The sequence below is a fragment of the Etheostoma cragini genome, chromosome 10, assembly GCF_013103735.1.
Source record: "Etheostoma cragini isolate CJK2018 chromosome 10, CSU_Ecrag_1.0, whole genome shotgun sequence".
NCBI lineage: Eukaryota > Metazoa > Chordata > Actinopteri > Perciformes > Percidae > Etheostoma > Etheostoma cragini.
Window position 1 is genome coordinate 24,269,337 of NC_048416.1, and position 25,153 is coordinate 24,294,489.

Consider the following 25,153-nt stretch of genomic DNA (forward strand, 5'->3'; position numbering starts at 1 on the left):
GGAATCCGGTCATTTGCGTGAGTAACATTAGCAATATCAAAATGTAAAAATACTCCATTGTTTCTACATTTAAAATAATCAAAAGTTATCTTCTGCCACAGTGACATCAAAGTAAAAAAAAAATTAGCCTAATAAATCCGCCTGTGATTCAGATCCTCTCCAAAGGCCTACTGGGTTCTTCCTCGGCCCATGCTACACCCTTTCACTGTGTTTTATGGTAATTGGACCAGTATTTCTTCCATAATCCATAATAACAAAAACAGACCAACTTAAAAAAAAAAAAAAAATACCATCCTTCTCAGAGTTAATAAAATTGAAGAGTTGCCTATGCAAGAACGTGCAAAACTTTTATATGTTTGATATTGAGAGCCCCTACATTTCTACCATTCTGATGAAAAAGAAAGTTGTGTAAAAACATTGTCTAAGTCATAATTGATAAACTTTCTCAAAATAATGACTTCATATTTTACAATGAATGTACAATCAATCTAAAAAATACTGAGTATTTGGAAATACTGAGTAGGCTATAGCCTATTTCAATGAAAAGCGTTTTTAGATTCTATTATTTTGAGATACTAGCGTTAAAGCTTTAATTTTGAGATACTAATAAATCTAAACTAGCTAGACATGTCCAGTCTATACCTTATACATCCATTGTTCAAACTCTTTCCGTAAGGAAACAAGCGGCGTACAGTGGTCTGGGATTACTTGCCTGTCGTGGACCGACAACTCACCAGCTAGGATTTACCATAACTGGGACAGAGTGAAATGTAGCTAGAGAGCTACATTGGCGCAGTTATCACTCCGCGCAGCAGCGCAGCTTTGGACGCTCTTGAGTGTGTGTGTTATGAGACGCATTTTGTAAGGTAGCTAGCTAGCTATCCGGATTTGACATTTGTTTGCTAAGGGGGGTTACACAAACTGTTCACTGACAGCGAAGTGAGGACACCACACCGCAACTTCACTTCGGTTGGTTTGAAAAGAAATCCCGCTGGAGCTGACACATAATGTTTCCAGCTAGCAGATATTCAAGTAAAGGTACGTCAGTGTATGGCTTGTTAACTAGCTCATTGCGAGCATGCTGTTAAACCGGCAGATTTGTCAAATGTCGCCAACGTTGCACAGTGTATACAACGTTACTACCCACAGCCTGTTAGGGAATATGTGTTCTTTGTGCACAACTTTGTTTTAAGGCTTTCTACAAATTCTAGCCCTATCACTAGCCAAACAGTCCAACATGCTTATGTATATTAGCATCAAGCTAAAATGTAGGTCAAAGTTGAACCAACATAACGTTAGGTCACTTGAATAATGTCCTTGTCCTGGGTTATACCACGTCCAATGGCTTTTCAGAAATACACTGGTGTTATAAGCAATATTTTATCGTATTGTCATTGAATGTGTTAGATTATGTTTTTGAGTCTCAGTTTTGGACTTTGAAATCAATGTATCTGTGGTTACACATATAACTCGGTTAGCTAGCATGGTGCAGCTAAAGTTACTGCAACTTTGACAGCTGCTGCTTTTCATTTCCAATACATAAGCTAACGTTAACACTATTTAGATCTTTTTATTGTTTTTTTAGATGTGTTTCAAGATGTTAGCTATGTTATGCCCCTTAACATAGCTAGTATGCCACCTGCTTAAGCCTGTAATATGCCTAGTTTAGTTTACCTTTAAATGTATGCAATTTGTGGTTCATCATTTGCGAATTAGCTCAGGCTCAACTAAACCAGTGAGCACAATAGTCAATAGCCACATTCCCACCAGTTTCAGCTGGTCTTAAAGGGGAACTGTTTTCTCTCTTGCAGCGCACGGGTGTATCAGGGCATTGAAGACTGTACAGACAGAGCATGCTGCCCCTCAGCTGTACACAACATTACATAGAAGGAAATGCTCTTCAGTGTCAACACCCCGCATCACAACACACTACACTATCCATTCTCGAGATAAAGATCCAAGATGGGAAGGTAAGACCCTGTACTATCTAAAGTTTCTTCAAAGTTAGAATTATGTTATTACAAGTACCTTCAGTCTTCTGGCAATTTAGATGATCTAGGCTGGAAAGCTACTGGCAACCTTGAGAGGATTAATGGTTTTGTAGCTTGATCTGTGCTGTGTCATGTCAATAACAACATAGTCTATAAATAACAATCTTTACCACAATCTAGTGTCCCTGTCAGGAGTCTAATTCTGTTTTTTTCCATATATGAAAAAGGATGTTTACACTGAATAAAAGTATCTGTCTTCATATAACTGTGTGATTTATTAGCCAAGTTTATGCTTGAAGTATGTTTATACTTCTACTTTTGTTTTAGTTTTTCCTACACTCAAAAAGCTTACAGTGCACTTTTATCTTATGATATGCCTGCAAATAAATATTTCCAACTTGTTAGACGTACTTGAAAACTGTAATTATTAAGAAAATATTGCCTGCATTACGCCTTTCATTTTACTATACTATGTTTGAATTGTGGCCTATAGTGTTTTGTAAATCCAGAGAAAGAGAAATGTTAGTCAATTTGCTGTGACTGGAAGTTTTGACAGAAGTGATCCAAGCTAAACCCATGAGCATGAACTAAAGTGTTTGTTTTTTCCCAAAATGTGTTTCACATTGTGAAGAATCTTTGTGAATAATCCCACAAATGTATTACCTTTGCTCATTGAATTTCACTTGGGTACCACATAGTTTGTCATTATTTTGCTAGTTTGGTTGGTTTCCCTGCAAATAGAACCCAACCTAATCCTGCCAGTTTTAGTGCAAGGCTTTGCTGGGTGTGTGTCACAGGGCTGAAGCTATCATTTCAAAAATATTGCCAACAAAATCAGAATGCAGTCCCTTTCTCATTCTTGATATTTCTGTCTCATGGGCCTTTCCCAGGGATCGAAATGGAAAGGTTTGCCGATGAGGCAGATGTGGTGATAGTTGGTGGAGGCCCTGCCGGTCTTTCTGCAGCCATTCGTCTGAAGCAGTTAGCCAACGAACATGAGAAGGAGCTGCGAGTGTGCCTTGTGGAGAAGGCCTCTCAGATTGGAGCACACACCCTCTCAGGTGCCTGTCTGGAGCCGTCCGCCCTCAGCGAGCTCTTTCCTGACTGGAAGGAACGAGGGGTAAGTGTCTTATTTAACAGTTTTCTCTTTCTGAGTTTTGTGTATAGAATGGTAAAATCACCTCTTTTTATCGCATAAGGGATGGTTATATCAGGTCTTCATTGTATATGTTAAGTAATATATTACGTGACTGTTTGTCAGCAATGGTTTATCTAACATTGTTACACATACTGTACACAGGAATCCAGTCAAGATTAGTCATCAACATTTGCATGCACCTACACTGGCTATATGTATGAAGGAATATGCATGTACTTATACACCCAAATCCCTATTAGGTCAAAGTTGTTCACATTGTTCTTTTACCTCAGGCACCCATGAACACTCCAGTGACTGAAGATGTCTTCAACATTTTAACGGAGAAACACAGAATCCCTGTCCCCATTTTGCCAGGTAAAATCCTGTCTTATTCGTTTTAAATAATAATGGTGACAATTGGTGAACGTGACATATAGTTTTCACTTTGTCACATACTCTACAGTCATTTCTAAATGAAAAATATGATTGTTCATTGTTTTTGACATTCTTACAGTTGTTAATAGAACGAAATATGTGAAATTCACTGTAACGTATTTTAACACAATTCAAATTTAGCTAATGGAATTATTTCCATCGTCATTCCGACCGGAGGCGATTAGAAATTTCAGTCCTCATCATTTCTTTCTTGTCAGACCGGTAATTACTGAACATCGGACACTCGGAGCAAACATATTGTCTCCCTAAGAAAATAACGAGATATCAATGCAACATTCTTCAAAGGTACTGTCTGAATATAACCACAAAGGTTGCCACAAAAGTGAAGTTTTAAACTAGGTTTTATCGAGCAAATTGTACATTGCCAAAAAGATGGGGGAAAATGATCACTCAGTATCATTCTGGTTTGTGGATTTGTACTGAGGTTTTTCTTGTTGTCTGTAGGTCTGCCCATGAGGAACCATGGTAACTACATTGTTAGGCTGGGGAACTTTGTGCGCTGGCTGGGCGAGCAGGCCGAGGAGCTCGGAGTGGAGCTGTACCCTGGTTATGCCGCAGCTGAGGTGAGACCTCCTTTAAATTTACTTATTACTTACTTATATTTAATTTGCATGCAATACAAATAGCTTAAACACTTTTTGCCTGTGTCTTTTCCTTTTTGTCTTTCTCAAATGCACTGTAGTTTGGTAGGTTGACTCGGGCTATGTAGATTATATGTCCATGACACACAGTATCTTGGCCACGGTCTTGGTCGGATTTTTACAAAGCCCGGTGAGATCACTTTTTAGGTGTTTTGCTGTTGTTGTTTTTTAGAATTGTACCATTTAAAACCTTTAAAAGACCATCTACTATAAGTTTGGTGATTCATGGAAGAATGATGGGAAGTAGCTTTAAACTCTTACTTTTGTCTTACTTTGGTCAGTTTCTGCAGTTAAACTGTAAACGGTCCCAGATTGTTGTTTTTTTATAATCATATAACTACTTTCTATTCCATTTTCATTCTGAGCTAAAAAAATCAAATAATTCACAAACATAGATGCATTTTCTTCTTTCTTTTTTTAATCTTATCAATTTCCATTTATTGGCTGATTATAACCTGTATATATATTGACATGTCAATTGTTTGTGTAATTGTGCAACATTTATATAATCCAGTAATCCGTGCCTCCTTTTACATGTTTACAGGAAGTGTTAACTTTTATCTGTATTACATCTGTCAAGGTTTTGTTTCATGAAGATGGAAGTGTAAAAGGAATTGCCACCAATGACGTAGGCATCGCCAAAGACGGCTCACCAAAGGTATTGTGCAGTAAAACATTTATTTTATAATACTGTCAAACCATAGTCCCTTTGTCAGGAATTCATTGTTTAAAGAAGTTCACAGATATAGGCCACTCTTTACATATAAACACGACTCGCCTGCATACATCAGGCCCTGTTGAAAGGATATTAAGGAAACAAACCAACCGGAACACTTGTTTTGACCTTTAAAGCATACAAATTCTGGAGTTTGTATGTCACGTCAATGAAAGAATGAAATTGTTTCCCAAAGTCGTTTGAACAAAATCTATTTTTTGATCATTTGAGAAAATGTTGTGTATTATACAGTAGGTTGTAATATGTAAAATATAGAGGATATGTTTATTCATAATTTTAATTGATAGACCAAAGAAAAATAGGAGATCAAATTAAAAATATTATTATTAGCGATGCACCGAGTCCAGATTTATTTGGGTTTATCCGAATACCGACTCCACGGCCTCTAAAATAGTTAAATGTAACAACTTAATGTTGAATGCACAGGCTCTTTTTACATCATAAGAAAGCTATCTCCAGATGAGTGACAATTTAGTTTGGCTTATTTTTGCTAACCATTGTATGATGAAGGTATGTTGGGTGGGTGAAATTAGAAAGCTAACAGTAGCTAACGAGCAGCAGCCGGCTGCTTGTTCGCTCTGTTCCCACAGAGAGAACAGCTGACAGCCCGGGAGAGGCACTGACTGGTTAACACTGGTTTTTAGGTGTGACTGTTTTTCATTTGCTGTACCTGAAGTTGCTGCATTTTGGCTGCTGTCTGAAGATTCCTGCACGCACGACTCATATTCTTTCAGAGGTTTCAAACGCAGATGTTTTAATGGACAAATCGGCATTGAAAATTTAACATGTAGCTTGAATTGAATCGCCTTCTTTTGACTGAAAGTACGGCCAAACATCACTGTTTCTGCTGACGAGTTCCATTCCACCCTCCACAAGGGTCCACCTACGTAAACACCTTCCTCTAATCAATGGCTTTATTACGTTGACCAGCGTAATAGGCCTAGTCCAAGCATAGGGTTCAGTTCGGTGGACAAAAATTCTAAGGTTTGGAATAAACCAAACTCTGTCAAAAAGCCCAATATTTGGCCAAGTCCGAACCGATATCCTGGATTCAGTGCATCCCTAAATGTTATTTTACTTTTCTATTAGGAATAATTATGCCATAATTCAATTTAAAAAAGGAAACTGAAAAAGCAAAGTTGAAAAGGAAAAAGATCATTTGAAAATGTAAAGTGAAAATGTAAAATGCAAAGCTTAAATATAAATGTTAAAAACTGAAATCTTAAATGGAAAGATGTCATTGAAAATTGCAATGGAAATAAGAAAAGAGAAACATGAAATATGAAACTCAAAATATGAAATGGAAATACTTAAATTAGAACTACAAATAGAAAAAATAAATGATTTTAGTTTAGCCTTTGGACTTTATAATTTTCATTGTTATCTTTTAAATTTACATTTGAAAATCTCCCTTTACCATTTTAAGATTCACGTTTCAGATTTAGATTTTCATTTCGATTTAGCATTTCAAATGTGCGTATGTAAACAAGGAGGCGTGGCCAGCGGCTGGGGGAGGGTCTGAAACGGAACAGGTGCAGAGTCACCTTAGGGACAGCAGGGGGAGCTGACTGCCGTGCAGCACACTGTCTGCAGCCTGAAAACGGCGATAACAGTCAGAGCAAGTAGAGGGAGCCGGTCTTTATGCAGGACTGTTATTTATAAGGCAATGGCTTCAACTTGATGGTCAAAGTGTTCTTACCTGTCTGCTCATGTGGCCTCACACACAAAGTCACCAGGACTAAAAAGGAGCATTTACAACTCTACCTCAGCTCCCTATCAGACTGACGGCAAGAAAGCAGCGGACCGTACACCAGGTAAGCGACTGCCTTTTGTGACTAGTTAACGTTTTATTAGCTGTTATATGTTGGCATGCATGACTAGTTAAATGGATACCATGGTAACTTGCAGACCAGAACACAGGCAGTGTCCAGTTAGCTTCCTGCAATTGGCTGGGGCTTTCCAGGAGATGCTGGCTAACAGTTAGGACCAGCTCATTGGGCTAACAATACTTAACCTGCATCTGATTCAGTTCTGTTTCATGGCAGTGTGTTATGATTACCTGTTTGGCTTCCACCATTATTTGCTTGATGCTAGCATTATATCTGTTCCTAATGAACAGTGTATCTCCCATCCAAAAATGTACTAGGCCTGATATAATGCAGTATATGAGGTTAAGGTTTTCTTTTGCACTGACTTCTCGGTCCTCTCTGCAGAAAGATGTTTCACCGGAATAGCACATTAAAGGAGCACTTGGTGTCACAGCTTTGGATCAGCAGTCTGCTGCAGAGCTCCCACAAGTGCTACTGGGTCACACCATAAGCTGGACTTGGATAAACCGCTAATTCTGTAACCACTTGCTCAATGGACACCAGTAGACTCAGGACTTTTACTCCCTATTTGACATATCACCACTTTATGAATGTCTTGTATTTTATGTTAAGCTTGTGCATTTTTTATTCTGCTTGTTATATATGTCTATTACCTACTGCTGTACACATCTGTACAATTTCTCTGACAGTTGAATTTATCCTGTAGGGGAGCAATTACTTATTTGGCCACCAACTGAGAATCAGAATTTGTTGCAACAGCACAACTGATTTGTATTTCAGTAAAAGTGAAAAAAAAAATTAACAATACAGTTTTGTTTCTTTCATTATGCTTCACATTATGTGTTAAAATGTTAAAAAGTGTTCTTTAATAAACTATTGTTACAATGAAAGGTTCCCACATATCTTGAAATCTGGTCTCCCAGACAACGGTTGTCTAACCAAACCATGCTTCAGCTCCAGCATGACGCAAAGATCTTTAGTGATGTAACCTAAGAGTGCTGGACTGTGAACTTTTATTCCACGGGACAAATTTACCTTTCATCCAAGATAATGTATTATTTTCCTCCTTTTTGAAAAGCACAGTATAATATGGGATGTAACAGTATTGTTATAAAATGAAAATTACAGATCCACTGTAACTATAAGCGGCAATACTGTGGAAGTTGTGGAAATGAGAGACGAGCAATTTCTTACTGGCTATTCTTCATTCTACTCCTCCATGGAGTGAGCAGCATGGCAGTGATACAATGTCAAAGCAAGGCTCCTTTTTAGTCCTGTTGGTTTTGTGTGTGAGGCCACATGAGCAGACAGGTAAGAACACTTTGACCATCAAGTTGAAGCCATTGCCTTATGAATAACAGTCCTGCCTACAGCCCGGCTCCCTCTACTTGCTCTCTTGTCGTGGTTTTCAGGCTGCAGACAGTGTGCTGCCCAGCAGTCAGCTCCCCCCACTGTCCCTAAGGTGCCTCTGCACCCGTTCAGTTTCAGACCCTCCCACCAGCCTTTAAGCCGTGCCTCCTCATTTACATGCACCTTTCGAAACGCAAAATCCAAATGAAAAAAACGTCAAATGTAAAGGCCAAATGTAAAATTCAAAAGATAAAATTGCAAAGTGCAAAGGTTAAAATAAAATGATTTTATATTTTACTACTTAAAGTAAAATAAAAAGAAACATCAAATAGGAAACTCAAAATGTTTCATGTTCATTGTGATTTTAATGACATCTTTTCATTTAAGATTTTAGTTTGAGCATTTATATTTAAGCTTTGTATTTTAAATTAGATTTTTTTACTTTTCACTTTACATTTTCAGATTACCATTTTACATTTCTACTTTGCTTTTTCAGTTTCCTTTTTCTTTTTTAATTTGAATTATGGCATGATTATTCCTAGTTACGTAGTTAAATAATATTTTTAATCTGATCTCTTTTTGTCTTCTCTTTGAACTATGAATAAATACGTCCTCCATAGTAACCACATACATGTTTATTGTGGCATATAATATATATGATGAAGGGTTTTCTCCTTTGGGTCCCTGTGTTTTTTAGAGTAAATTTTTTTCAAGTAATGGTCATTTTTTAGGCTTGTATGGGGATAGCTCTAAAATAATATAGCTGAACTTTGTTTCCCCATACACTGTCAGAAATAAGGGTACAGTAGGGGTCCATTTCTGTCCCCCAAGGTACAATCTATACTAACGTACCCCATAGGGCTCATTGTTGGACCTCAAGTAACATATTTGTACCTTTTTGAGGGTCAAAAGGTACATATATGTTCCTAAGCAACCCTCAAGGGTACAGTTTTTGTACCCTTGAGGGTACAGCCCCAGTGACAAGCCATTGTACCCCTAAAGGTACAATTATGTAGTTTTTCTGAGAGTGTACAAGTCTAGACGTAACAAAAGATCCTCTGGTAGGTCTCTCTTGGTCATTCCCTGGTCAAACCTGAACTCTAAAGGTGATCGGGACTTTTCTTCTCAGGCGCCTCCGTTGTGGAATGCCTTGACGGTGGACATCAGGAAAGCTAGCACACTGTCTTTTTTTTTAAAGGTCCAGTGTGTAATGTTTTTAGTTGTTCGTTATCAAAATCTGTTTTGCTCGTTCACAAATTTGTCCTTTTTAATTAATATTTACCACCACCATCAATTACAAGTATTCCTATTGGCTTGGAATTTTGAATTTGTATGAACTGGGGTAGATGCTCCATGTTTTTGAGCCATCTTGAAATACGTTAGCTGGGAAGGGACATACAGGACATACTGCTCCGCCGTTTGAATTTTTGCTGTCATGTGATAAACTCACCAAATTTTTAGATACAATTTTGCAATTAATATAAAATAAACAAACTGACCTGATCACCGGAGGTCAAGCTGGATGAAGACGTGGATGACATCTTTTTGAAGCATGAAGTCCACCAGCGCTGCAATACATACTTTGAACTGCGTGGCGCCAGAGAGTTGTTTCCAATATATATGATCTCACCGTTACATGGGAGAAATTCCCACACGTTGGACCTTTAAGTCTCTTTTAAAATCTCAATATTTTAGACTTGATTTTTATTGATTTTGTTTATCTTTCATTTTGACTTGCTTTAAAAAGAAAAAGGAAAAAAAGAAAACATGTACCTTGTTTTTGAAAAGTGCTTTATCAATCAATATTTTGTACAGGCAATGTTGTTTCTTTTTGTCTGATTATACCAAAAGTTGTTTTCTCCACATAAAGTGATTTATTGATTGTTACCACACTAACTTAGCTATTACTACTACTACTACTGTTCTTCACTTGCTTCAGGATGTCTTTGAGAGAGGAATGGAGCTCCATGCCAAAGTCACGTTGTTTGGAGAGGGCTGTCATGGCCACTTGGCCAAGCAGCTATACAAGCAATTCAACCTGCGTGAGAACTGTGAACCCCAGACCTATGCCATTGGCCTGAAGGAGGTAAATACGATGTACCGCACACATAAAGATTTGGTTTCTCCTTAATCTCGTTTTATTGATCATTCCAAATGAGTAAAGTCCATTCTGGGGAGAGTGCAGGAAAGTATGAATTTGTAGATTTAAAGGAATCCTCTGCTTGTTGATAACTCCTATCCCCTCGATTTTTTAGGTATGGATGATTGATGAGAAGAAGTGGAGACCAGGCAGAGTGGAGCATACTGTGGGCTGGCCCCTGAACAGAAACACATATGGAGGCTCCTTCCTGTATCACCTGAATGAAGGAGAACCACTAGTTGCCTTGGGCTTTGTGGTGAGTGGCTTTGTACACATACTGACAATGAACTAAACGTGACAGCAGGATGTCATGCAAGCAGTAGATAATAACAGCTTGAGCTTCTGCGTAAATAGGCTAGCTGTGTCCAATTATTGATCCTGCTGAGAATAATAAATAACATCTTAAATTAATTTGTTTCTGAATTAGTCTACTTGCAACACTCTGTAATAACAAAGTAAAAGCATGACTTTTATTTATTTTGTAAATAAATTAAAGAAAAAGGCATATTATGCACATACATTCAGAAGAACCACTGACAGTGATTTAAATCTGTTCACTTCATGGCTGGGTTAGCTCAGTTAGTAGACCAGGCGTACACATACTGTATAGACGTAGCGGCCGTGGGTTTTAGTGACATTGTAACTAGAGACAACAAAGATGATGAAAGCTTGATTTGTATTGATAATTCCAAAAGCCCAAAGCTTGTCTAGATTGATGACAAAAACAAATTCAATTTTAATTGTTTTCTAATCCAAATTTGCTTCAGAAAACACTCAATCTTTTCCTACTTTATATTTGTCTACTAGGTTTATTATACCTGTTTTGCTAAATGACTTTTAAACTGGCCTTTTTTCCCTACTCCAGGTTGGCCTAGACTACACAAACCCTTACCTGAGCCCCTTTAGGGAGTTCCAGCGCTGGAAACATCATCCCTCTGTAGCTCCCACACTGGAGGGAGGCAACAGAATTGCATATGGAGCAAGGGCATTGAACGAGGGAGGAATACAGGTAAATAAGTCACTTTACACATTTTTCTCAAACATGCCGTTAACATGTCGTTAACTTGCTTGAACCCTAAAACTGATCTAATATAAATGTCAAAAGACTGAGTAAGAGTGCAGCTACAACACTGGAGGAAGCACAACATTCCTATGCAGTTTATATTTGTGAATACAGGGAAGACTGTTATGCATGACTCCACGAAACTAGCCAGTTTCTCTACAAGGCTTGTTAAAATGTTTTCTTACTTTCATATTTAATTAAAGCCATCAACAGATTCTATATTTAGAATCTAATTCACGCAGGAAACAAATCAATGTTGTTCCAGCAGAATGACAACAGAAACAAACTACTAATTAAATCAAATTCTCGACATGTTTTCACTGCTACTGATACATTACTGTATTTAGTCTTATTTGTTGTATTGTTTGAATGTGTCAGTGAGGCTTTGTATGTTGTTAGTGTGATTTCTGTAATCTGTGTTGGTTTCTGGTGCGTCCTCAGTCAGACTCATTTTTTTAACAGTGAAAGTTTTCAGGCAAGAATAAATAACTTCCTTTGATCCCTCGGTCAGATATGCAATGTAGCTCTTCCTGGGCAAAGATTTTCAATTAGATTTCAAATATTAAATTAAAACATTAGAGTTATTTCAGTATGATCAGATGCTTTTATACTGAAAGAAACATCTTTGTTTGAGTAGTTTCATTTTAACTGATAATAAAACTAAATAATTGTCATGTTAATATGAATTTGAAAATAACAAATATTACAAGTAAGCACAGCCACTGCTTATTCACATTGAAAGCTCATTTGAGGTAGTGGGCACATCTGTTAGATTCCTCCCCAGTGGAAGTCCAACTGGGAGGAAATCCAGTTGCTGACTGGAAACAGGTTTGAGGGATTAAATATGCCACCAGGTACTAAGAACACCTTGGGATCTTTCAGCGTGAGTTGATGGCTCATTTAGGTCTCCTTAATCCTGAGCCATTGAAATGTAATCCATGATTTAAAGACCTTAACAGTTATAAAATATGATTTCACATGTGATTATTGCTTTGTGGCTAGTCCATATTCTCCAAGTTACACTTCCGGGATTGCTACGCTGTCGCTGAGAATTCCGCCTGATTTCAATCTTTTCAGCCGGATGTCCACTTCGCTTTCTTGATGTTGGAATTTTAAACTTTGGTCGATTCCTGAGGATTATGGTTAACTGCCCCTAAGATCTCTGCAGGGTCAATCCAGACAGCTAACTAGATTATCTGTCCAATCTAAGTTTTTTTGTTGCACGACTAAAACAACCTTTGAACATATCCGCTCCACCAAAACAAGTTCCTTCCCGAGTCTATTTTGCAGCAGCAACGTGGCTCTGCCCGGTGCTTAGCGGCACCGATAACAACTGTGATTGGTTTAAAGAACTGCCGATAAACCAGAGCACGTTTGTCTCCCAACCCGGAATGTTGTGTGGACTAGCCAGACCCTCCTCCGCGGCGCTGTGGAAGATGGTCTGGCAAAGCGAGACTACTTTGTGCCTGATAACATCCAGTAGTATTATTGACATACAGTACTGATTATTAATAAAAAAATAAAAAACATGAATTCTCTCCTCTTCCTTTCCAGTCCATCCCGAAGCTGACTTTCCCTGGAGGGCTACTGATAGGCTGCAGCCCCGGCTTCATGAATGTCCCAAAGATCAAAGGCACACACACAGCCATGAAGAGTGGCATGCTGGCGGCTGAGGCCATTTTCCCTAAAATCACCGCAGAGAGCCTGGATTCAGAGACAACAGGTACAGCAGTCATAATAGCATCACCAGGTGTAGAGAAAGTGACGTCCTCATGGGGACAATGGCATTTACTCTAGTTATATAATCAAACACAAGGCTAGGTGCAATGTCAGCTATATGACATTTGTCAGCTATAAAAGGTCAGGCAATAAACTCTTTAATATCAGCTTTCATAGCGACCTGAGGATTTAACAGAGGTCCAATGGGGAGAAATTAGTGCAAGTATATCAATCAAAAAACCTGCAGTGTCAATGTAAAAGTCAGCAAGGCACATTATCATGAATCATCACCTTCTGTAGCAGTGCTGTGACTTATTTCACACAAAGAAAACAAAAAAGAATGGAATTTCTATAATACAAATTGTATGTAGTCAGAAAAATTTGGGTTTTATGTGCCAAAGTTTTAAATGTGAAAACTCCAATTAGACTGAGTTGTTTTCTTAGGGATCCAATGGGAAAGAGGAAACTTCCATATTCCTTGAAATGGGTTGTCATTCTTTCAAGTCTTGTCAAGTCTTTGTGCTATAATTGTGCTGACATTTAACATGATTAACAGAAGAGCAGAAATTCAATTAAAATACTTTAATCTTTGCAGGACTCCATATACCAGAGTACACGGAGGCTTTAAAGAACTCGTGGGTCTGGAAAGAGCTGCATTCAGTGAGAAACATCCGTCCGTCCTTCCACAATTACTTTGGCCTGTACGGTGGCATGATCTACACTGGAGTTTTCTACTGGATCTTCAGAGGAAAAGAGCCGTGGACACTCAAACACGCTGGTGAGTATCACTGTACAGCTTGGTGTTAACTGTTGTTTTGAGTTGTATGCATTTAGTGGATCTCTTTTGCTCACTCTATTGGTGTAATCTAAGTTAGACATAACAGGTGAATCATTTGTTACTTGAAAGTTCATGTGCTAATAGTTACTATAATAAAAAGCAATATGCAGTAATAATCCGTGTATTGACCTCAGCTATATGCTTAATGAAATGCTTCTTTCAGTGTGGTTTAGTTGTGCTGCTGCAGAAAGGCAGCAAAACACAATACCAGGGGTTTGTCTTAGGTGAGCTGTTAGATGATCTTATCTCAGCGAAAAAACGTAATAGTCTGTGCTCGATCTGTCTCAGGCCTCGATGCCAACCAGCTGAAACCGGCTAAAGAGTGTACACCTATTGAATACCCCAAGCCTGACGGCAAGATAAGCTTTGACCTGCTCTCCTCTGTGGCCCTGAGTGGCACCAACCACGAGGGGGACCAACCCCCCCACCTGACCCTGAAGAATGACAGTGTCCCGGTAGAAAGGAACCTGGCCATATACGACGGGCCCGAGCAACGTTTCTGCCCCGCAGGTAAGCCACAATGGCCTCTGAAGAGCATCCCCCACACAATCTATTACAGTGCAGTTAAAAGACAATCTTTGAGAAATTACATTCAGAATAGAAAACCTTTTATTGTCATGGCACCTTGTACAATGGAGTTTTGGAATGTTTGCATGATCAGGGGATTTTAAACATAACTGCTGGCTGTCAAATTTCTATCTCAGCTAAATTCAAAACCGTGTAGAACCAAAAGTGAACATGCTGGGTTTTAATGGGAAAATGTGTTATGGTCGTGTGCATTCTTCTACAAATGGCAGCTTTAGTTTCAGCAGAGTCTAAATGTTTGGAGAGATATTGAATTGCAATACCTTACTTTTGTTCTAAAGGTAATGAACTGGAACATCTATCCATTTTTGATATAATTCTAAATATCAAAAAAAAAAGTGTTGTAGAAATAAGTTGCAATAATGTAAATCCTTCAGAGACCATGTGTTTTCAGATAAAGACAAAGAGACCTTTTCACCTGGCTTCCTTTTGAATTCTGAGGAAACCTAGTGACGTGTGGTCAGACGTTCTTAACGTGAACAAATGCAGCAGTTTGTGACAAAGAGCAGGGTAGATTGGATAAAGCAGGAGAACAGTAACCTCAGAATGGGAGTGCATGCTGCAGCTTTGGGTTAGGAAGGTTAATAATTTTTTTATAATTAGTTGGGGGCTCAGCTTTGTTGGCTGGAATTAATCAATTTTTTCCCCAGAAATGTGTTAATGGTGTATTGTAAGTGGCAAACGCAGTATGCAAAAGTGACCGCTGACCTGTTATATTCTCTAAACTTTGGAATGTATAACTTTCCCTTTAAAGCCTAAAGGATAGGTTCACTTTTTTTTATAACCCTGACCTTATATAAGTCATTTAGAGTCACATATAGTACGTCTCCATCAGACTAATCTGTGCTGTAGGCAGAGGAAATTAAGCCGCATTAACGCTGTAGTATATGTAAAGCTTTAAGATTTTAATTACTTCTGTCCACTCGGGATCAATCTAAGAATGCATGTTCAAAAGGGAACCGGCGGAACGGCATTTTGCAAACAATGACCAAAGCAGTCTACGATCAACTGGGCTATCTTTCACGTACACATTTAGCTGCTGTAGTGGGCAACAGTCAGTACATTTTTCAGCTATAAAACCAAATGCGTCGAGGCATTCATTTATACCACGGTTAAAACGAGGAGGCTCAGGTGTGTCCACATTGTACAGCTGCTGTTAGAGTCCCCACACCATGTTCACTGTTTACTGCCAAAGAGCTAAATAGGGCTGGAAATTATAGGGTATCTCAGTTTTATCATAGGTATCATACGAGAACCAATGATAGTACATTGACTCCTGCATTGATTACTTGTGTTGTATACTGTAATGTTTCTTGTTCATGTCTAGAAAAGAAAAACCCTGATCAGGGCCCGTATTTATTAAGCCTGTGAGAATTACTCACACTGCTAAGAATTGACTTAAGAATAAAACATCTTTGCTTAAAAGTTAAGTTATCAAGCATCTCAGTCGAAATTTAAGTGAAGTGTAGGACTGTATCTAAAGTGTCTTAGGGATGATTCACAACACTTTGCTGTGCTACAAACGGGATTTTGGACGACCACAGACTAGATTTCCTTATTTAAGAATACGTGGATAAGTTCACATTAAATGGCAAAAATACTAAGAGGAGTTTACATTCAACACGCAAAAAAATTTTTCAAGAGAATACGATGAACACATTTTCCACCATGGCCTAATTTCAAATGTTAATCCGATGTGCTGTTAACCGAGCTGCAACTAGATTTTTACAACATTGCCTGCTCTTGCCAAACTATACCGTTTTATTAACTGCTCGTCTTGAAAAATTTCAAAAACGTTTTTCCTCGCAATGTCATGCAGGCCTACTTGAGACCTCCTTGAGCAGTCTTAAATAACTGGGAGAGTAAGAGTGATTCTTAGCTTTAAAATAAATGTGATTACTTGCTTTTATACTTCAGTTTGAAAGTAGAAGTAAATTTCATGAATTCTCAGCATGTGGGACTACTATGGTACTTTGAGAAGCTTGATAAATACAGTCCTGGTCATTATTAATAAAAAATTAATGGAACATATATAACTAGTATACTTTTTTTTTTTGTATCTCTCCCAACCCTCCCAGGTGTGTACGAGTACGTTCCCCTGGAAACTGGAGATGGGATGAGATTGCAGATAAACGCTCAGAACTGTGTCCACTGTAAGACCTGTGATATCAAGGATCCGAGCCAAAACATCAACTGGGTTGTGCCTGAAGGCGGCGGAGGACCAGCCTACAACGGATTGTGAACTTTTTAAACCTTTTTTGTCTAGAAAGATATCTCTAAAGTATCATTCAGGTGTGCAGTACTTGCCATTGATGGCAAATGTGCCTAAGTATACAACAAAAAATAACTAAACTGTTTTAAATATAATATGTTAGACATGAATACTTAACTTATAGTGGAATATCAACTTGAAAATGTGGCAAATACAGGACCATATATAAAACAAGTCACATTTTGCCTCACTACCAATTTGGGCATTTAAAGTAGTTAGTGTCTTTTGTGTTTGGAAAAAAACTTTAATTTACTAGTTAATATATTTTCTTTAAAACCATCATTAATTGAAGAAGCAAACGAGTTCTCAAATTAAGGTTTATTTTTGCATTTATTCCAGGAATATTAGGACAGCATTTGATCCGTATTGTACATAAAATCATTAAATGATATCACAGTAATGAATAAAGAACTATTTACTGTTATCCCTTTTGTTTTTTTGACCTCTGTAAAAAAACAAAATAAAAATAGACGTATGTGTGGCCAAGGGCACGGTATCAAAATCCCTACCATGAAACAATTTAAACACACAACTTTGCTTCGCTGAACTACTTCAAACCCCTAGAACAAGGGCCAGTGTTAACCCAGTTTTCAGAGCAGTGGAGTCCGCCATGCATCAGACTAACACTCAAACTATTCATTACAGTGAAGACACTTGTCAGAATTAAGACAGGCCCAAGCTTACAACAGTTATTCCCTTAAAATACTGACAGTGAGTAATGTGCCGCTTGAAAACATCAAATCATACTGTAGATTTTCACCTGGTTACAGACTCCTTATGACTGCAGCTCCCCACGTAGAGATGACTTCAAATATTGACAAACGTTACTAACAAACTCATTGCATCATTAGGTGAAATGTTCACGCAAACATTTTGGCATAGATTTTCTTTTCTTTCTCCTTTTCCTCCTGGATTTTGAGATGAACCCTCTTCATCTCATTGCTGATAGCTGTAAAAAGAAAAAAAAAAAGAATGGATCAAATGTAACTACATCAGTTTCATCTTAAGTGAGACTTCGGACATTGTTTTTGATATCCATGTGTCTACTTCAATACACTGTGTTTTTCTTTAAACATGTCCTGAGCATGAAGTGCACTGGTAGCTCTTATCTCCTAGCTAGCAGCCCAAAAACTGCTGCTTAAAATATCAAAAGAAGGGCGCCTGGCTAGCTCAGCTGGTAGAGGTTTACTCTTTGTGTCGGCGGCCACAGGTTTGGCTCTGACCTGCGCCCTTTTCTGCAGGTCATTCCCCTCTTTCTCCCCTTTCATGTCTTCAGCTGTCCTATATAAATAAAGACCTAAACTGCCCAAAAAATATCTTAAAGGTTCTGTAAAAAAAAAATTAATTCATTGCATCTGCTTACATCAGATGTCACCCAGCAGGAGCTGGGGGAGTTTTAGCATTACAGCAGTGTTGTCGTCTTTAGCTGGTAAAGTGCTTTTATTGGCTACAAAATCAGTTTTGGAAGAGAATGTGGCCATTCTCGTCCTATATTCTTTAAACTTATAGATTAACTCCCACCGAGAGGTGTTATGTAATGATGTTTTGGTGGCACGCTGCTCATACAGAACAGTTACTCATGTCCCTAATAAAAAGTTCAATTAGGCAAACAATAAACAAACAGGATGTTCCTGCAGTCCTGGACTATTTTTCTTCATGAGCTTGAATGCTAAGTTTGAATAATACATGTGATTATGCATAAAATGCTAAAGTAAATTATCTAAATATGCAAATGTAGGAGAATGGGAAACATTCGCAGCATTCTTGGCAGGGATGATGTTCAAGACACATTGCCCACCTTTGTCTTCTGGAGCTATTCCCTGAGCTTTCTTCAGATCAATCTGAAAAATGCAGAAAAACAATTTAAGTCAAACTAACCTCAAACTGCTCTAAATACTGAACATCTCAGAGATCAATGTGTCTGGAATGGATCTTGTACAAACTAGGACATGTGACAATGAGACAAATAAGCACAGTTATTGTCTGCCAAGTGCTTACATTTATTTCTACTACATCCAATAGGCTTTCCTGAGCTGATATAATGCTAAACCAGATAATCCATACAGACAATAATAATAATGTATATTTTTAACTGTTGTGGTGTATAGTATTACTTTTTTTTCCCGATTTAAAGTGTGAAGTGCTTGTGTGGATGTTACCATGGCTTTGCTGTTTTCCTTTAACCCCTGCCAGGCCTGGGCCCTCCGGAAAAGTGCCTTAGTATTCACTTGGTCCAGCTCCAGAGCCTGTAAGACACGACAGAAATTAAATTCTATCCTACTTGAATCTTTTCTTAAAGTTGGCTAAATTATTAGTCATTAGTTAATGACAAAAATGTTAACGTCATTAATTCAACTATAAGTCCAAATGATAAGGTAGGTTGGGACTTAAAAATCAATGGTGCTATTTTTGGGAAATTTGCTGTAAGAAATAGTCAAACGCATCCCCGCTAACAGATGTACCTCATTGCAGCTCTCCAGAGCATCCTGCCACAGCTGCATTTTCAGATTACAAGCAGCTGTGTTGAGGAAGCAGCTGAGAGCGGTGGGCTCCAGCTTCTGCTGCGCCGCCTCCTCCAGCAGCTCTCCACTCACCTCCAAGTACCTGCACATGCAAAAATCACACTCATGGTTAGTGATAGAAAATGCCTATTCACAAACCTTGTTGCTTGACTGTAATCTGCCACAAAGTGGTTTCTGTCTTCCAGTTTCTTCTTTCCATATCTTTATTTTTGCGAGAGAGACACTTCATTTAACAGAAATGGCACTGACAACAGGTGTGGTTCAGTTTGAAGGAGAATTCCGGTTGATTCGAACACGTAGCTCGGTTGTTTGGGAATTTGGAGTGCTGTTAGTAGCAAGAAAAATGAAAATTTTTGCCTCCTGCTAGAGTTAGCACTCAACAGGCTTTAACAGCAAGTTTTAAACTGTGTTTTTAGCCTCTAAAGATGTTCAAAATGTCATAAGTGCCGACCCATGTGAAGTGATTCCTACCGAGGGAACACAATGAATCAGACTACAGCAGATGTGACAGAAAGGCATGAAAGTTGTGTTAATCCACACCTCTGTTTATTTGCTGTTTTCTGGGCAAGTCCACACTAGTCAATTGTCAAACTCATACAATTCAATATTCCAAACTGTATTTTTGTCCACAAAAAAACGATTTGCTGTTATGTCCTTAATGACTATGTAGTAACAGTCTGTAACCTGACACCACAGCGGAGTTAGGAGAGCTGCAGTTCAAGAGTTCAAGAGCATAGGTAACTAAGCAACTGTGGGCTCTTGAACTTTTGACCTGCTGCAGCCTGCTGGCTCCACTGTGGTGTCAGGTTACAGCCTGTTTCTAATAAATTAAAATATGTTTTGGAATATTGGATTGTATGAGTTCGACAAATGACAGGTGTGGACTTTACCGGAAAACAGTAAATAAACAGAGGTATGGATTAACAACTTTTATGCCTTTTTATCTCATCTACTGCAGTCAGATTCACTGTGTTCCCTCGGTAGGAATCACTTCACATAGGTTAGGCACTTGTAATGACATTTTAAACTTAATTAGAGGTTAAAAATATGTTTAAAACTTGCCCTGTTTAAGCCTGTTGGGTGCTAACTCTAGCAGGAGGATAACCCAGTGTAGACCGCACTGATTGGTTTTGTTTCTTTTTTCTCTCTGACAGCACTCCAAATCTACAAACAAAGCTACATGTTGAAATCAACCGCAATTCTCCTTTAATGCTCGTCAGAATTTTCTTATTGTCAACAAATTCCATTAAAAGACCAAAAACCAACAAAGAGCCAATCCTACTACCAAATACCATCTATGTAAACAAATCCTTAAATAGCACACAATGACATACACACTCTTGTTTATTTTAACTTTAGCCCACAAACACCTCTTCCTGCTGCTACGATACTGACATATTAAATTACTCCCCAACTAAGAAATGCACTATTTACTTCTATTTAAGTAAGGTTTGCTAAAAACTACGGCGACAAACTGTTTTAGGAAACCACTGCGTAAAAACAGAGACATATGTTAGTTTATAATAGTAACAAATGGGATGTAAGCAGAATTTCACACATAAGCTGGGCAGACATTAAGTATTAGGAGATGGCCAAAGTGAGTACCCTTTTCATTAAGTGTGTTCACTGTTTTTGTTTTTATAATATTTAACAAGGTTAATATAGATAGATAATACACTACATCTGAAGATGAGGCTTAAACAGCAGACATCACACCGCCTCTACAACATGTGCCACAGAGTTAATTTCAGATAGTATACTATTTATTAAATGTATGTAGATTAATTGAAATACTTTATTTAATTTGGATGGTTGCTTTAAAAAGGTCTGCTTCTCAGATTCTCACCCTTTAATAAAATGAAGGCGATTCACATAATTCACATGCAGTGACAGTATATTACCTGAGGGCTTTGCTATATTTGTTGACAGCAGCTTTCCAGTCTTGATTCTTAAAAAGACTGTTTCCAATGTTCTTCACATCCTCAGCCACAGACAGAACTTTGTCAACCTGAAAGCAAACGGCAAGAAACAGAATCAGACCGGTTGTGAACAAAACAGACTAAACTACTTTATTTTGAGTTCAAATCAGAATCAAATGTATTATAAAAAGCCCATCATCCCTTATTTTGGGGACAAGCACTTGAACTTGTTTAATAGTAGTATACTTTGAGTGTTTGCTATGCTTAACGTGTGCTGGATATATAATGTGCACATTCCCAGCCAAAGTGGTCCTTTAACAGAGTCCCTCAGAGCTTTTTGCTATCTGCCAAAGTTGAACCGTTTCCTTTAAGATCAAAGACTTCACGGATACTTACATCTTTAAAGTCGACGTCAGAGTCCTCGGGGAAGTCTGGGTGCGTGTCCCCTGATCCATCGCTTGGTCCAGTGCCCCAGCTGTCCCCATCCTTATGCTCACCACAGTCTGCTATGGCACATGGCTGCAAAAGTAGACATTAGCAGAAGTTTTAGTACTTACCTTTGTAAGAGTAGGTGCCAACTTTGTAAAAGAGTAAATGTATTATTTTGGAATTAAACTACCAATTTTAACTGAAAACATTTACCTTAACAGGAGCATCCTCATTAGTCTCAAGAGACTCCAGCATTTTTACGATTCCCATTCCTTTTAACACTTGTCCGAAGACGACGTGCTTGCCGTCTAAGTGTGGAGTGGGGACAGTAGTTATGAAGAACTGGGAGCCATTGGTGTTTGGCCCGGCATTCGCCATGCTTAGCAGACCCACTTTGTCATGCTACATTGAAAAGGAAATACATTATTACAACAGACAAAAGAAGGCACTACAGAGACAAATGCACAAATATGGAGGTTTTGATTATTTCCGTTATTCAAGAACAGATTTGAATTGTTAGGCCTTTTTGCCTTTTTAGTTGAACACAGAGGGAGAGTCCATGGAGCTAGAGATAGACTCCAGATTCCAGTGTACTCCTCCCAAAAATGGGTCACTTGGACATGCTGGAGGGATAGGTCAATTGTTTGCTATATGTAAAATAGTCTGACTTATTTTTAAAGCCTTATTTTTCACCTTAGTATAACTAAAAACTAATGATGAACAATGAGTAATTAGTAACATAATGGATGAAGAAAGCATGCAATAGTAATGGGGATGTGGTATTAAAAGAGTAACTATAGTTTTTTTTCCAACCTGGGCTTTATTTCCATGCATTTGTGTCTAATAAACTGATGCGACCAAAAACCTTTTACTTTGATCCAGTATTGAGTGAAATCTCAATGATGAGCCGACGGGAACCGAGCTACAATGTAACCTAATGGGGCAATTGTGAAGCCTTGCTTTTTGTCCATTAAAAGTGATTATTTTTTGGTACCGACAGGCTCCTATTGTTATTAAAAGTGTCTGACAAAAGTATCAATCTCAGGACGTGACTATTTGTCCGAAGACAGCAGTGTGGAGAGTAAAAGGACACGAGAGAAAAGCGTTTAGGTAGTCTGTGTAGAAATTAAAGGCTCCTGTTCTCTAAAAGATTTTCAATGTAATGGCTCAATATTTAAATGATTTTGACAATGTGGATAAGGTCACTATAGTTTGATGACCACATGTAGGCTATTAATTTGAGCCAGAGTAGGCTACAACGTTAGGGATGAAGAGAAAGAGAGAGAGAGAGGCTGAGCAGGGTGAAGCAGCGGCTAAAGGGCTGCGGGGCTTGGGATATTGGTAGTGCTCCCATGGGTGCTGTGTCCCTATATGCCCAAAGAATAGGTTGTCAGGAGTGGGACCTGTTGCTACCAGATCCCTGTGGTTGAAATCGATCGATAATGTTGTCAGACACTTTTATTAACAATCTGAGCCTGTCAGTAGCACAAAAACTAAATCCTTTTTATTGGACAATATCAAGGCTCCACAATGACCCCATTTTAGCTTAGTTTTGCGCCAGTTCGTCATTGCGATCTTGCTCAATACAGGACTAAATTCAAAGTCTATTGGACACAAATGCATCTGGAAATGGAGCCCAAGTTGAAAAATACGGTAGTTACCCTTTAAGTATCTTACCTTGTAGTGGAAGTTTTCATCCTCAAACTTCTCCCCGTAGATGCTCTCGCCCCCGGTGCCATTATGGTTGGAGAAGTCACCTCCTTGGATCATGAACTTCTTGATGACTGCCAGAAACAAATTTACAGCCAAATTATTTTTCAGATAAACCAGACTGAATGTCAATAGTGAGTCAGGCTCCTTGATTTAAAAAAGCTAAGAGCCAAAGGCTTAATAAGCCTGTTAGTTACTTTACATATTATATACTATGTCTCATGACATTCATGCTTTAAAAGCATCAATAAGTGCCTTTTAGTTTAACAATATTCAACAGCTGTTTGTTCAACTAACCATTATTGTGACTTTTTTGCCAGTCACCCCTTACATAGTTAGCAGATTTAATTTTCATGGATATTGGTGAACTGACAACTGAAATAAATGTTGTTTTTTTTGCTATTAAGATTATTTTTTGGGCATTTTCAGCCTTTAGTTTTGACAGGGCAGATGAAGACATGAAAGGGGAGAGAGTGGGAATGACATACAGCACTTCATTGAGGACTAAACTTCTATATATGGGCGCCTTCTCTACCAACTGAGCTATCTGGGCACCCAATAACTTATTCAATGAGTCCACCAAAGTAACTTTAACCTAACTTTCAAATTCTCCAAGTGACCCACAGCAATACATTTTATGTTCTTTTACACACACGTGTGTGTGTGTGTGTGTGTGTGTGTGCGTGTGTGTGTGTGTGCGTGTGTGCGCTAAAACATCAAGGTGTCACATTATATGAAGATGTGGAGGCTTTTTACTTCTGTGGAATGGGCATCCTTTGAAATGCAGCGGTTTCCCAGTTGATTTTCCAGTGCCTTTCTCTCCAGTGCAGAGTGCCCGGAAGTTTTCTGCAGTTTTGGGGGTGATATCAGCAAACAGCTCCAGAACTATTCGGCCAGCTGTGGACAAATTAAGAAAAATCGGCAATGACATTACTGTACAAGTTTATTCACAGATTCTGCAGTATGGTGTAACTTACACTATGGTCTACGGGACGGTATAGACTAAGTCATCACATACTTGAAACATAAAATCATTATCTGTACCAAAAGCTATGTAAAGTGGAGTATGGATATTGAGGTAACGTTATTTTGGAACGGACAAAATAGGCCTTGTCACGCTAACTTTTACAATAATCAATGTGTGGGCTGCAGCCAGAATGTAATCAATAGAGCGCTGACGGTAAGTTGATATTAAGCTATCTACACATATGATTAATAATTACCATCTGATTTTTCTATGACCGTGGACGCTATCTTACAGTGTTATGACAGCAAAGCTAAATTTACAAGTCATTCTAGACAACACAGACACACGTGGTTTAAACTTAACATTACTACAAGCTCTCTAAATGAACCTTACTAGCTATCAGTTAGACTTAAAGCTAACTCCCTTTAAATATTAGCAAGCCTCTAATGTCGATGTTTTACATAGTGTCTGTTTTCTAAGGTGTAATGCTATTGGAAGCTTCTAGCATAAACGAATCCGTTTCAGCAAGTCACTAGAACGGGCGGATTGTGCTAGCTAAGCTAAAAAGGCTAACGTTAGCGGTTAAACTGGTAACGTTGACTAACATTAAAATTAAAATGTCCTGACCTCTTTCTCCTCCAATGTCTACGTCGAAGAAGACACGAGGGTTTTCGGGGTTTGAAGGCTTGTCAGACGGTATTGGGTGAGACATTTTAAGGACAGGTTGGTTTCAGACACTTGTTTCGGTTAACTTCGCTAGCTGTCTAAACCCGGCTGCTGTAACGTTACTGGAGCAGATTAAACGAAGAAGAATGGAGGCAATTACTTCCGGTGAGCATATTCCAAAA

The 25,153-nt window shown here is 38.4% G+C and overlaps 2 protein-coding genes across 2 annotated transcripts; one reads left to right on the forward strand and one right to left on the reverse strand.

Moving 5' to 3' along the window:
* Window positions 1–774: 774 nt before the first annotated feature.
* etfdh (electron transfer flavoprotein dehydrogenase) lies at window positions 775–17,182 on the forward strand. The gene is made up of 13 exons (XM_034883316.1): window positions 775–1,038; window positions 1,812–1,970; window positions 2,882–3,111; window positions 3,423–3,504; window positions 4,030–4,148; window positions 4,807–4,884; window positions 10,081–10,227; window positions 10,397–10,537; window positions 11,147–11,290; window positions 12,899–13,067; window positions 13,659–13,841; window positions 14,190–14,411; window positions 16,565–17,182. Exons 1-13 carry the CDS (start codon window positions 1,008–1,010, stop codon window positions 16,726–16,728), a joined length of 1,869 nt encoding a protein of 622 aa, XP_034739207.1. The 5' UTR covers window positions 775–1,007; the 3' UTR covers window positions 16,729–17,182.
* On the reverse strand, window positions 17,062–25,153 carry ppid (peptidylprolyl isomerase D). Its single transcript, XM_034883317.1, has 10 exons — window positions 24,933–25,153; window positions 24,095–24,235; window positions 23,306–23,412; window positions 21,842–22,030; window positions 21,596–21,718; window positions 21,182–21,288; window positions 19,221–19,362; window positions 18,918–19,004; window positions 18,557–18,599; window positions 17,062–17,707 (listed from the first exon to the last, which is right to left on the reverse strand). The coding sequence occupies exons 1-10, from the start codon at window positions 25,015–25,017 to the stop codon at window positions 17,619–17,621; spliced, it is 1,113 nt and encodes a 370-aa protein (XP_034739208.1). The 5' UTR covers window positions 25,018–25,153; the 3' UTR covers window positions 17,062–17,618.

Coding starts and splice junctions, on each gene's coding strand:
- ppid (XM_034883317.1), bottom strand. CDS start 25,017: ATGTCTCACCCAATACCGTCTGACAAGCCTTCAAACCCCGAAAACCCT. Junction 24,236..24,932: donor AGACATTGGAGGAGAAAGAG/GTCAGGACATTT, acceptor ATTTGTCCACAG/CTGGCCGAATAGTTCTGGAG. Junction 19,005..19,220: donor CTCTGGAGAGCTGCAATGAG/GTACATCTGTTA, acceptor CGTGTCTTACAG/GCTCTGGAGCTGGACCAAGT.
- etfdh (XM_034883316.1), top strand. CDS start 1,008: ATGTTTCCAGCTAGCAGATATTCAAGTAAAG. Junction 3,505..4,029: donor CCCTGTCCCCATTTTGCCAG/GTAAAATCCTGT, acceptor TGTTGTCTGTAG/GTCTGCCCATGAGGAACCAT. Junction 4,149..4,806: donor CTGGTTATGCCGCAGCTGAG/GTGAGACCTCCT, acceptor ACATCTGTCAAG/GTTTTGTTTCATGAAGATGG.